A 14,614-nucleotide genomic window follows, 5' to 3' on the forward strand; every position below is an offset into this window, starting at 1 on the left:
GCAAAATGTATTTATATAATATATATACATATATATATATATATGTATGTATATATATTTATGATGTATATTATTTTGTACATTTTTTATCTGTATGTGGCAGAATGGATTTTGGTTTGTGGCATATTTTTTTTTGTATGTAGCAGTTTTTTGGGGTATATGGCATTTTTGCATGCCATGCACGTTCACGCCATTGACGGCTATCCACGTCCAAATTTTCCATTCATTTTAAATGGCAGAAAAACATGCGTGGCTGTGATTTTTGACTAGACACTTACCATTAGAGTACATAGACATTCAACTGTCACCCAAGTCAGGCTATGCAACTGACGGCTGTGCACGACCAAATTTTCCATTCATTTTGAACCGCAAAAAAACGTGTAGTTGTGATTTTTGACCATACACTTTACATTACAGCGCATCCTTTTTGCCACATACAAAAAAATTTGCCAAATGTCAAAATACATTTTGCCTCATGGGAAAATCAATTTTGCCATATGGCAAAAAATGCCACATGGCAAATTGAATTTTGCTACTAGGTAAAAAAATGCCTTATGGCAAAATCCATTTTGCCACATGGCAAAAAAATGCGCCAAGGCAAAAAAATGCCATATGGCAAAATCAGTTTTGCCACATGGCAAAAAAAATGCCATATAGCACAAAACGATGCCACATGGCAAAATCCATTTTGCCACATGGCAAAATCCATTTTGCTAAATGGCAAAAAAATGCCACAAGGCAAAAAAATGCCATATGGTAAAATCAATTTTGCCACATGGCAAAAAAAATGCCATATGGTAAAATCAGTTTTGCCACCTGGCAAAAAAATGCCATATAGGAAAAAAATTGCCGCATGGCAAAATCCATTTTGCCACATGGCAAATACCACTTTTCGTTCTCGGCCCTGCTGCATCCTCATGCAATTCTTAATAGTTTAGACTGATGAATATTTTTTACACATCATAGACCAAAATGAGGACGTTAAAAGTATTGATTTGTGGAAAATAAAAAGAGAATGACCACAACTGGGTATAGATTTCTTACGGCAGCGCCTATGTATTTATGCAGTTTAAGAAGACAGATTGACAATTGTTAATTTGTGGAAAATAAAAAAAGAGAATGACCACAATCGGGTATAGATTTCTTACGGCAACGCCTATGTTTATTCATGCAGTCTGAGATGACATACGTATTGACAAGCATACACTTCTATTTTTTAAAGTGTACTTGAGCTCCATTTCCAGTGTTCACAGTACATGATTTTTTGGGCTTGGCAGGGCTGGAGAAGAAGTTCAAAAACAACGAGCAACGGATGCAGCAACAGCGGACGGAGTTGGACGAGTTGAAGGAAAACGCCACTTCGGTGCGGGACGTCATCCGCGACCAAGTGCAGAAGTACGGGAGCTGCTCATGAGGGTGCCGTCATTCCCAATTTGACTTTAGCTGCTTGAGCCGGAGCAGAGTCGCCATTACAGCGATAATGTTTGTTTGACTCCTCTTTCATGTGACTTGCTAAGAAATGTCCATGTACTGTATCACGTTGAGACACGCTATTCCGTGTGCTCTTTGCGTCTTAAGCTATCAAAACAAAAGGATGACCTGTGGGAAGGATTTGTTTGTTTGATTTATCATGATTATGAAAATATTTACCAGTGTATAGCCCCTTTGTATGTTAAAAATTTCAATATTTTTACCACAATATGACACTGTTATTGTATGTGCCGTTAACGAAATCACATTCCTGTAAAGGGAGCAAAGTGGACCTGACTGATTTTGTTTTTTAATTATATGGTATGTTTATTTTTATTGCAAAAGAAGCTCTTAATTAAACAAATATTATATGAAAAGTTACTGTATTTGGCATTATTTATTGTTTTTCTTTTTTTAAACAGGCGGAGATACTGAGAACAGTTTCTTATTCAACAACACTAACTGGTAGACGATTCAGGGTTTCGTGTATTGTCCGAGATCTGTACTTCCTCACTCATGTCCGCCCTCCCTTGACCGTCAAGTTAAGTGTGACCGCCTGTAGTTGTTGGATCAGCGCAGACAGTCGTGTAGCTGCAGCTTCTTTCTCCCTCAAGGCCTCGGTCAACCTCTGCAGAGCACTGCCTTGTTGTACTGATGGCGAGCAGACAAATCAACCATGTCAAAACAAACAAATATAAACGTATCTCATCGTTCACACAATGAAATATGTTTTCTCACCCAAGAAGTAGAAAACGAGTACAAGTGTGAGCAGGAGCAGCGTGATGATGGCGCAGGCCATAGCGTAAGCTCGAGAGGAGCTCGGAGTCAACATGTCCTGTAGATGACTTTGCCATTTGCCTGCTCTGCAGACATTACTCATGTGGTGTGCGCGCAGTGTTCCATTCACTGAAGGTGTGTAAGCTGGGCGAGGGGGCTTCGCTCCTGTAATAAATTCTTATTAGCACATATTTATGCATAGACTTGGGTCATTTGTGCATTGGAGGACATTTGGGCTAGGCCTGTCGCGATAACAAATATTATTACGATATTATTGCGCCCCCCGAATTTTTTTTAAAACAATTTACAATAACACAGTGAGAATACAGTATATATTAATTGATCAAGTACAGTCATATAAACGCGATACATATTTACTCTTAAATTCAAAAATACTTTTAAAGAAATCACAACTAAAAACAATAGACCATGCCTCTTAAGTAAGAGACAACAATATTAATACCGCACAGAAACACAGTATAAATTAAATGTGTTTTTCAAGAAAAAGAAAAAAAATTGCACTTACTGTAATAACTTAAGCATTTAGGCAAATGAAAACTTTTACCCTCATAGCTTCTGCTATGGTGTTCCATAAGGATGCAACGATACGGTTAAGTCACGGTTCCATACGATTTTCGATATGGGGGACACGACTTTCAATTCGATTCAATACATTTAATGCTGTAAAAAGAAAATAACAATTGTATTTTTTGTATCGTTTTTTTTTTTTTTTTTTTTTTTTGCTTACGAACAAAAATTAAATTGCCATCATATAAACATGCATTTTAGTGCATAATATTTATTTGCTTACTTCTTACTGATCTGAAGAAATTTTGTATAAAAGTGCTTAGAACAATCTTTACTGTTTGTAAAGTGAGGCGGGGCACACTGTTGATTGCTACAGCTCTCTTAGCAGCGGGGTTTACTACATGAGCAAGACATCCTATTTGTGGTCCGACTCCTTCTGTGTCACGTACTGAATTAACAATATTTGCAGTATTATCTATAGTCACTGGTATGGATTGATTTAGCCTTCTTAACTTCCATTCAGTCATGGCGGTTTATAATTCATCGATGTAGTATATGGACTTCGTGTCCCATCATCACTCTGGGCTCACGTAGCCAATGGCATGGGACGTAGCACATCTAGTTTGCTATTTCATGATATCTAGTAGTTTGCTATTTCATGATATCTAGTGTCAGGCATGAAAATCGAGAGGGGAAAATCTCTCACCTTTCGGCGAAATTCGCCGTTTTGAAGTCAAAAAGGGCGACCTACGTGAATTGCGTAGATCCGAGGAGAAATTCTTTTTTTTGGGGGGGGGGGGGGGGGATCGGGAGGTTTTATTTAATTATTATTATTATTATCATCATGTGATTAACTTAGTACGTAAACTGAGCACTTAAGAAATCGGTTCTTTAAAAAAGTGACAACTTGGACAGTCAGCAAATCCTTCTAGATGCTTCGCTGACGAGAACCAATCATCGGCCCAAGCTGCGTTCCATTATTCCAAAGGCGCGCACTCCATACGTGTACATGGAGTGCTCGGAGAGCCTTTGGTTGGATCGCAAAGCTGCGAAAACAAAAAGCAGGCCTCACCCACACCGGGGCAGACCAGAGCGCAGCATACACACTTGCCTGTATTTGCCAGCAGATTGAATTTGGTGAGTAATGGTTTCAATCGTTTTCACATTTTGCGATATAAAAAAGTTACTGCCATTCGTTGCAGCTTGCGTTGAACACTGCCAGAGCTAGCCAAATCTCCTATGAAAAAAAATAGCTCCCGTTAAATTGGCGTCAAGCTTGTGTATTTAGCGGTAATATAAATGAAGAAACACACTGTTGAGTCAAATTAAGCGGCTGCTCTCGGATGGAGGGGGGCGCCTCGTATCGCTCCCGTTGTTTGCCTGAGACGCGTTATTTTCGGCTGGGACTTGAGCTGACGGCCGGTGTCGGCACAACACCGGCCCGACGAGTGGTAGGAATAACTCTTGCTTCTTAAAGCTTTTCAGAAATACAGGGATCCCTCGTTTTTCGCGGTTAATGGGGACCAGAACCCGCCGCAATAAGTGAAAACCGCGAAGTAGCGCCCCCCTCCCCATTTGTTTTTTTAATTTTACATTGGAAAAAAGATACATGTATATAAGACATGCTTTTTCACTTTTTTAACCAAAGTATCATTTATAAATGGTTTTCAAGCACTTCAAAATGTAAGAATTATGATAAGTTTTAAACATGTTACTGCCCCACCGAATTATTTTTAAACAAGAATAAAGTAGTAAGAAAATGCTTGGCTTTATTAAATGCTTCATAGTGAGTCTACTCAAACCCTCTCAGGCTTTGTTAAACGGTGATTGACACATGTGCAAAGTTTTTCTTTTTATATATATTTTTTTGTTTGAAGCAACTTATTTGATTGAATAATAAAGACACAAATGTCCTAGCCAAAATGTGGCCCAAACACAAAACAACATTACTTCAAAGGAAACATTTGTTTCAATCAAGAAAAATAGTTTTCAAATGCTTTTTTGTCTCAAATTTATTTTTGCTATCAAAAACAATTTTTTTTATTGAAGTGACTTTTTTGGGATTAAAAGCATATACTGTATTTTGATTGAAGCAACTGTTTTTGATAGAAGTAACTTTGTTTTTTGATTGAATAATAAAAACACAAATCTACCTCCATCGTTATTGAGAGAAAGAAATTAAGAAAGCTTTAAAACTAAAAGCCACCGGGGAGTCCTTTTTTTTTTTTTTTTTTTTTTTAATATTTATATTTCATTACATAGACATGCCTCTTAGGGAAAGGAGATTGAGGGATAAAAAAAGGAGTTGGATGAGGCTGCTAAAGGCAGTGGATACCTCATCAGCTGGGTGAATAGCATACCTAGTAAGAACAAGTTTGCAAGGATAGTCGGGTATTAAATACAATTATAAACGCAATTACAATGTTATTTTTCTATAAGATTTTATGTCATTGCTTTATTAATCATTAGTTGCTAGAGTTGTTAAGTATGGATAATAATGAAATAATAGTTTTGAGAAAACTGTGCTGTTGGTGGCTCAGTGACCATCTGATGTGGTTTGTTTGTTCTCATATGAACAAGTTGAGGAAGGAAATTTTGATGCAGAGGTTGAAGAAAGAAAAGAGGCAGACTGACTGAGTCACAGCCAGAAAGTGTTGATGACAGTTATGATTTCTATTCACTGTTGCCACCTCCCAATTAAAGTATGTCACAGTCGCAGCCAATTATTATCTAAAGCTGGTTAAAATTGAAGTTATGTTGTTTTAAGGTGTATTAAATACTTGTTCATGTGCCCCTTTTGATCTACGAGCACCTGCCCCTCCACCGGTCTCTGCACGGCCCTGCTGAAACACAGTGTGGGTTGACAGAGCTCAATATTTTGTTGGGGTGTACAGTGTACTGGAACATATTTCCTCCACACCCTTCTCACCTTTTTAACCCCTGACCCATTTTCATGCCTGTAGTGTGCGCGCGCATTAAAAAAGTTAGCAAACGCCACAGAAGTCAGGTCTGCTCATTACTGCACAACACAAGCATATGACAATCGACTTTCATAAACAGGACGAATTTGAAGTACAGCGCTCTTAATTTGCCACTCAAATATCCGGTGTTGTGTCAAAAAATAGCCGCTCCACGTGAAATGTCACCCCTGACGGGAGCGCCCACACGTCAACAACACCGGCACGCCGGAGATGGTCCGCAGTCAATCTGGAGCACTGACGCGGCTGGTATAAGTTGAACAATCGGATATAATGGGAACAATTGGCTCAGGCGCTATTTTTTGCCGGACCTGGAACGAAGATGAATTTTGCGCAGTTGGTAACAAGGAATCCGAACTTTTAACAGCATGTCTGCCGCACGCGCGTACGCGAGGCCATAAATCGCAGCGGAAAAATTACCGCCTTCATTTTTATTTATTGTGCGATAAATGATTTCCTGTTACATATTCATCAAGTATAGGTGGTAAGCTATTAAAGGCAAATGGTAAAATATTAATTACATGATATGTATGGTGTTTACAATATTTAGTATTAATGATAGTAACAGGTTTGCAAACGCGTACTAATGTAGGGTGACCATATTTTGATTTCCAAAAAAGAGGACACTCGGCCCAGCCTCGAGATACTTGAATTTTACTCAAAGTTCACTCAAAGGTGCCTATATAACTTTAATATATTTGTTGTGTGCCTCACATGCCTGGATAGAATATTCAGTTTTATAAAAAATAAAAAATTGCCAATAATGGTATATATTATATACTATATGGCAATAACTTTTTACTCAATAGGTTACAGGTTAACAGCTTATCTAGCCGTTACTGTTAACCAAGAGAATGAACTTACTAATACATATACTTTATATACTGTAAGTAAAGGGGGGCGCGGGTTGCATTAAGTAGAGTTAGACATTCAATCAAGGCTATTTTAATGAAATATGCTACATAGAAGAGAGGAAAATTTTGTTCTGCCCATTTCCCTTGGAAGACTCATGATGTGAAGTTGTGTATATCATGTGATTCACTGCTTTCCTCTACCATGTTAAAGAGATTATGGCAACACGGTTGTCTGTGTGTTGTGGGATAGAAATTCCACGAATAACAATTCCTATTTGAAATAATGTACTGTTTATTAAAACAATTGTTTTAAATAGTGGAACGTGTGCTGATTTTCTATGTAATTGATCAATTCTTAATTCAGTTATGCGTGCACCTTTGTGGTTGTGTTCAGGGTGTGTACGGTGAAGGTCATTGATGGAGTCCACAGAATGGAGCTCAATCTCTGTGAGATCCTTGTCGTTCACCCTGTAGATCTGTGGGGTCGTTTGGGAAGGAGTTGTTGACATTTCACTTCCCACTGCAGGGAAAAATCACATGGTTGAAAGCTTCTCTCATCTCAAGCGTTTTCCTCATTTGCAATGATGTGTAATTGTTTAGTTTTTAATGCAAAGGTAAGTAGTAAAGTGTCGAAAAAGCAATTATTAATTTACACAATAAATTAAAAATTGTTCGATTTTTGGGAATGCCATTAAATTATACTCCTCAGATATATGACTTTAAAGTCATGCAAAAACTTCCAAAGTCAGACTTAAGCCATGCATGAAGTCTTTCATGTCATTAGGAAATCACTGTTCTCTTATTTTTGAGATGGTATGAAGGTTAAAGGAGACATAACAATAATATGCCATAGTTAAACAGCTCCGAGGAGCTGTTTAACTTATCTGTGACAGTTTTGTATCAAATGACAGACTGCAGCGATGGGGCAAAATGAAGAAGTTATTAGTTTAATTGTTATTCCACAAACGCTACATTAATTGCCCTGGTTAAGGGCCACATACAACAGATTATTGGTGGTGGTGGTGTGTGTGTGTGTGTGGGGTTTATCTCACTTAAAGTGTACTAAGATTAAGATCCAAATGAATTTACAAAGGTACACAATAAAATATTCTGTTAAAAAAGGCACCCAAACAACAACTGTTTTCACTTACCTTTTTCTAACATGGGCAAAATCCTTTTTTTTCCAGTCTAGTACTGTGTTTGCTTGCCTAGTTCAAGTATGTCACTGCATACCGTGTGTCATGGTGGACATAACATTCAACGACCTCACAACCTGGTCAAGAGCGTCATCATGGAAAACTGTGACACATCCAAGTCCTGAAGAAAGGAGACTGCTCGTCGGTTTGCCGATTATATGACATCCCAGCAAAGTTTCTTCCTGCGGGATCAAACCAGCTGCTTGGTGACGGAGGCTGAGAGAGCTACAGTATACATTTGAATAAGAGAGAGAGAGAAGCCTTTCCCAAACGCCTGGCTCAAAATAGCAGAAGATACATGGTGATATTATTAGGTAGGCAGGCGAGTGGGTGAAGGGTTCTTGTTCGACACACACAACCTGACACACATACATTCATTTTTATTTAAGCAGAAAACAAAACATCTTGAGATTAGGATTTCTCTCGCAAGGGTTATGTGGCCAAGAGGTCAGCTGAACAAGGTATTCAGTAAAACATACTATTTCTGTGCTGCAATATCCATCCATTTATCAATCTCATTCATTCATTAAACCAGACCCATGATCCAGCTGTAGTGTTTAAATAAGTGCTGTCAAAATTTAACGCGTTAACGGGCGGTAATTAATTTTTTAAATTAATCACGTTAAAATATTTGACGCATTTAACGCATGCGCGGAATGACCCGCTCATGCATTGCCCCAAACAAATTACAATGACGCCATTTTTTGCACATTGAGAGCTAAGAGGCAGAGAAAGGCGAGTGGACACAGGACCGCGCCGTTTATTGGCATAAGCTTCGGCAACTCCTTCACAACAATCATGAGTATCATTTAGTGAAAGCACAACAAAAATAATATTCCTATCTCTCAAAAATATATATATATATGTTCACAAAAAAGAAAAGAGCTTCAATCTGTATTAATGAGGCCCTATTGTCACACAGTTAAACAATGCGAAGAGAACTGGCATTCCCAATCAAAATAGCTATGCAAAATACACATAAAACTTACTCAGACTTTGGTCAAACTCTGTTGAAACATTTCTGTCTTAGCTCTCGTTTAGCTCAACAAATAAACTGGATTGTCACATCTCGGAAGTATTGTTAATGTTTTGTGTTGATTCATGTCAAATTCTTTTATTTTGGTAGTGGCGTGCCTCCTAGAGTTAACTATACTTCCTGCCATTGCCAGTCAGGCTGATTGTGTCCACCTGTGACCCTCTGTATAAATAGCCTGCTTCTAACCTTGCCCAGTGTCAGTTTGTCTGCTATCCTGCCACGTCCTTGTGTAAGCCCCTTTTTGAGAACGATTCACGTTTTTTGAACTAATGCCTTTTTTTTTTCTGGTTAAATCTACTCAGTTGATTGATGTCCAGCTGTTGCTGTGAATTTTTGTTGATTAATGTCCAGCCGATGCTGTGAATTTTTGTTAACTGCCTTTTTTTTTAACTTTATGAACTGGAAAATAAATCTTTGTTTGGATTGAACTGTCGAGCATTTGGGTCCTTCAGTGCATCCTTGTCATGGATGGCAATATTTAGTCACAATGTATACAAACTATCAGAGGTCTTGTACGTGAAGCCAGCACTCAAATGACCGTGAAGTACAATGGATGGACTAGTAAACAAGGAACTACAGCGTCAGTCGAGGGACAAAACACACTCATTGGCTTGATTTTGAAGCAATTTAAAACTCGCCATTGACACCTTTTAGTGTATTTCACTCACTATCTTAATGTAGTTAAAGACACTGCGAAGAACGGCTGTGACGTCACCGCTCAGCAACATCAACAATGGCGAGCTACTAGTTTATTTTTTGATTGGAAAATTTAACAAATTTTATTAAAACGAAAACATTAGGAGGGGTTTTAATATAAAATTACTCTAACTTGTACTAACATTTATCTTTTAAGAACTACAAGGCTTTCTATCTGTGGATCCCTTTAACAGAAAGAATGTTAATGTTAATTTCATCTTGTGGATTTATTGTTATAATAAACAAATACAGTACTTACTGTATGTACAGTATGTTGAATGTATATATCCGTCTTGTGTCTTATCTTTCCATTCCAACAATAATTTACAGAAAAATATGGCATATTTTAGAGATGGTTTGAATTGCAATTAATTACGATTAATTGTGACATCCTGCGTGAACATTTGTTGCTTGTGAAGCATCCAGGGGCGGTTACTTCCAAACGCAAATTTTGAATTGCTGTTGTTTCATTTTTATTTTAGTTTCATTCTGAAGGTGTTTTTTTTCTGCAAGTGTTGATTTCATGAGCAGCTGAATAAAGTCAGCAAACCACACAGACATCTGACATCATCATTTTGGAGCTTAGCTCACTGTCTAGCTAGGACTAGCACCAACGACTTGGCAAGGACAGTACAATGGCGTCTGATACATGTTTTTTGGTAGGTTTTTCTTTTTTTTTTTTTTTTTTTAATTTAGAGGATGTTTTGAGGGATTCAAAGGGTTAATTCTACTTACGTGGAAAACCGGGTTACATCAGCAGAGCAGGAACGGACGTCGTTCGTAAACTGGAGACTACCTGTATATGATGATGCGCGGAGCTGTAATAACGTTGTACCTCGACATATGATTGTTTCGACACATGATCTTTTCAACATCTGACGTAAAATTTGACTCTGCATCCGACGACATGCTTGAAATACGACGGTTTATGACAGAGCAGCAGTTTCTTTGTTTTCCCGCAAGACCGACGCACGGTGGATTTTTCCTTGTGAGAGAAATCAACATGGGTTCCAAGAATGTTAGCGCAGGTGGTGAAAAAAAGGAAACGGGTGAGGCTTACTATTGAAATGACGATTTAATGGAAAAATATGAGCGTGGTGCACGCGTCTGTGAACGGGCTTGACAATACGGCTATAGAATGTCTATGAGCTCAACGGTCCTTCTCTGACCACAGTTCGCCAGTCTTTATAAGTTAAGGTGACAATTATTATTGTGGTAACATCGCCAAAAAACCGCCAGCTTCGACAGGTTTTTAATAATTTATTTCAGAACTTGCGCAACACAAAATAAAAGTCCCTCTCTCACTCTGTCAAGTCAGCCACAAAAAAAAACACATCTGCCACATTACAACCCAATTTGTTACATTACAGGCATTATTATTATTACTATTATTATGTTATTATTCCAATTTTTATTCATAATTTATTTATTTTGCTCTGTGTAATTGCTACAGTATTTCCAAGAGTACCAGCAGCATTTATTAAGGATTTAGTGTATAATTTTTTATGTATTCTTGTAGGAAAATCCTGCTCGGCATACGACCATTTCTACTTACAAACATGGTCCTGGAACAAATTAACTTTGTATGTAGACGTATCACTGTATTGTGTTTAAATGTGAAAATATACCCCCCCCCCTTTCCGGCCACACCACGACCGCGAAGGTGTGGCGGGGCCCACGAATAATTATCCACTAGGACTCCCACCCGCCGGAGATTCACCTCGGGTGGGCCTTTCATACTCATCGGACCCGTGGCCCGTTCACATTTGTTTCGCCACTGGTCCATCCATTCACATCTACAGTGCTGGCCAAAAGTATTGGCACCCCAGCAATTCTGTCAGATAATGCTCAATTTCTCCCAGAAAATGACTGCAATTACAAATGCTTTGGTAGTAATATCTTCATTTATTTTGCTTCCAATGAAAAAACACAAAAGAGAATGAAAAATAAATAAATCCGTATCATTTTACACATAACTCAAAAAATGGTCGGGACAAAAGTATTGGTACCCTCAGCGTAATACTTGGTAGCACAACCTTGAGACAAAATAACTGCAAACAACCGCTTCCGGTATCCATCAACGAGTTTCTTAAAATGCTCTGCTGGAATTTTAGACCGTTCTTCTTTGCCCATCTGCTCCAGGTCTCTGAGATTTGAAGGTTGCCTTCTCCAAACTCCCATTTTCATATCTTTCCACAGGTGTTCTATGGGATTTAGGTCTGGACTCATTGCTGGCCACTTTAGAAGTCTCCAGTGCTTTCTCTCAAACCATTTTCTATTGCTTTTTGAAGTGTGTTTTGGGTCATTGTCCTACTGGAAGACCTATGACCTCTGAGGGAGACCCAGCTTTCTCACACTGGGCCCTACATTATGCTGCAAATTTTGTTGGAGTCTTCAGACTTCATAATGCCATGCACACTGTCAAGCAGTCCAGTGCCAGAGGCAGCAAAGCAACCCCAAAACATCAGCGAACCTCTGCCATGTTTGACTGTGGGGACCATGTTCTTTTCTTTGAACGCCACGTTTTTTTCCCCTGTAAACTCTATGTTGATGCCTTTTCCCCAAAAGACTTTTGTCTCATATGACCAGAGAACATTCTTCCAAAACGTTTTTGGCTCTCACAGGTAAGCTTTGGCAAACTCCAACCTGGCTTTTTTATGTCTCTGGGTCAGAAGTGGGTCTTCCTGGGTATCCTACCATAGAGTCCCTTTTCATTCAGACGCCGACGGATAGTATGGGTTGACACTGATGTACCCCTCGGACTGCAGGACAGCTTGAACTTGTTTAGATGTTAGTCGAGGTTCTTTATACAATTCAATTTTTCTTTCCCGTCCACATCTAGGGAGGTTAGTTACATTGCCATGAGCTTTACACTTTTTGATGACACTGCGCACGGTAGACACAGGAACATTCAGGTCTTTGGAGATGGACTTGTAGCCTTGGGATTGCCCATGCTTCCTCACAATTTTGCTTCTCAAGTCCTCAGACAGTTCTTTGGTCTTCTTTCTTTTCCCCATGCTCAGTGTGGTACACACAAGGACACAGGACAGAGGTTGAGTCAACTTTAATGTTGCAAGTGGGATTTAGTTATTGCCACAACATGTTATGTGCCACAGGTAAGTAAGGGGTGCTGTTAATTACACAAATTAGAGAAGCATCCATATGCAGAGTTTGACTTTTGGGGCAGGGGGGGGCACAACATGTTGATGACCCTGAAACACAGTGTCAGCCGTAAAATTAACTTACAATATTTATAACAAGAAGTTGAAAATGGGTGTTTTTTTGTTTCCCATTATTCTTGAGGGGAATTCTAAATCAGGCTGTTTAGGACAGCTATACTTTTCGCCAAGATCGTCGTCCATTGAATTTAGTTTTCCCGGCGGTGTCGTGCCAATGTATTTACCCTCGCCAAAATTTGTACCCCCTGGGTGGAGCCTCTGCGCGACACAGATTTGCTTGATTTCCATGTTTTGGTGATGTAGTTATCTACGAGGTTTTAAAACCTGGCCCATCCATAAAAAAAAAACAAAAACAACAACAACAACAAAAAAAAACTTTTAAAAAATTTTCTGTCATACAACGTAACATATGTACCGAACGTCAAAAAAAAGCAAGGTTTTATTGTTTTACTCGTAGGATGACCAATAACTGTTGTTACTGTAATTCAAGTCCTGTATAGAGTTTCTCCAGTTTAATAAGTGTCGATGTCCAAAATATATATAACTGTGGTTCTTTTCGGGCTTCAATGAATTGTTTAAGTCGACATACAGTGGGGCAAATAAGTATTTAGTCAACCACCAATTGTGCAAGTTCTCCTACTTGAAAAGATTAGAGTGGCCTGTAATTGTCAACATGGGTAAACCTCAACCATGAGAGACACATGTAAGAAAATCACATTGTTTGATTTTTAAATAATTTATTTCCAAATTAGAGTGGTTGGAGTTGTTCGCAATTTTTGACGGGGGTAACTACATTGCCAAGACACCGGTGGTGGCTGTGTTGTAAAATTAGCATCTTTAGTGGGGCAAATTGAAACTCCGCTCACCATTTTGGCGGTGCTCTCTGGCGGTTCGTGGTCCACATTTTCATTCCTTGGTTCTTGCTCAGTAGTTGTTGTCGCTTTTGAAAGCTTAGGTTTGAAAAAGATACGTATATCCATCTTGCCTCTTCGGTCCTCGGGTGGTTTTGGCTAAGCAAAGCAAATCACTGTCAAAGGTGCTAGTCACATTATCAGTTCGAAAAATAATTTCGTGAGGATGTGTGCCCAGTGCAGTTGAAGAAGCGATGCATACAAAGCGAGTCCTTCTCTCTCTTATCCAGTAGTTTATTTTGGCGGCGTCTTGTAACTTAACTCAGATGCTCTTTATCCACATACCAAAAGACTCAAAAACGTATTCAAAACGGAACAAACAAAATGAGTACATTCCTTTCGAGCACAATGCAACTTTTTTTTTTTTTTTAATTAATACACATAAGAGACAAATTTACAAACAAAAAAACGGGCTCACACATTTGCAACATTCTAACAAGGAAACCACAAATAACACTCTCCATCATAACATACAAATTCCCACCTGCTTGCCATTTTCGTATTCATACACTCACACAACACCACACAACATACACACACACACACACACACACACACACACACACACACACACACTCGATCATGGGGCTTTACAAAGAAATATTAACTTTCTCAAACAATGATACCAAATTGAAAGCTTTTTGCTGGCTGATCAATTTCAGAGATTTATACCATATATGAAACTCATTCATCCAATGTTTAAAACAAGTTTTTTTTTTAAAGTACCTGCATTTGTGGATGAATAATTTTCCAAGTAGTACAATCACATTAACAACATAAACCAAATCCTTATTTTTGCCAGACACACCAAACTTAATATACTCTACTGTCCACGTTGAAAGATCAATTTGTTTGGACTGAAGCCAGCTCCGCATATCCTTCCAGAACAATTGCACTAGGTCACAATGAAAAGACAAATGATCTATATCCTCAATGCATTTTCACAAAACACACAACAATTTGTCTGAAAATGTTATGAAAATTACTTC

The 14,614-nt window shown here is 38.6% G+C and overlaps 2 protein-coding genes across 4 annotated transcripts in view; one reads left to right on the plus strand and one right to left on the minus strand.

Moving 5' to 3' along the window:
• Positions 1-1,845, plus strand: part of lamb2l (laminin, beta 2-like) — an 82,743-nt gene extending 80,898 nt beyond the window's left edge. For all 3 annotated transcript variants that reach the window (XM_057820059.1, XM_057820065.1, XM_057820073.1), the window contains exon 35: positions 1,278-1,845. In XM_057820059.1, coding sequence (XP_057676042.1) covers positions 1,278-1,414 — 137 coding nt within the window. In that variant the 3' untranslated portion in view covers positions 1,415-1,845. The remainder of the gene's footprint in view (positions 1-1,277) is intronic.
• Positions 596-8,058, minus strand: si:dkey-20d21.12 (uncharacterized protein LOC556245 homolog). Its single transcript, XM_057820100.1, has 4 exons — positions 7,759-8,058; positions 6,984-7,127; positions 2,209-2,412; positions 596-2,121 (listed from the first exon to the last, which is right to left on the minus strand). Exons 1-4 carry the CDS (start codon positions 7,769-7,771, stop codon positions 1,985-1,987), a joined length of 498 nt encoding a protein of 165 aa, XP_057676083.1. The 5' UTR covers positions 7,772-8,058; the 3' UTR covers positions 596-1,984.
• Positions 8,059-14,614: the final 6,556 nt, after the last annotated feature.

This window comes from Corythoichthys intestinalis, chromosome 2 (genome assembly GCF_030265065.1).
Source record: "Corythoichthys intestinalis isolate RoL2023-P3 chromosome 2, ASM3026506v1, whole genome shotgun sequence".
In the NCBI taxonomy this organism is placed as follows: Eukaryota; Metazoa; Chordata; class Actinopteri; order Syngnathiformes; family Syngnathidae; genus Corythoichthys; species Corythoichthys intestinalis.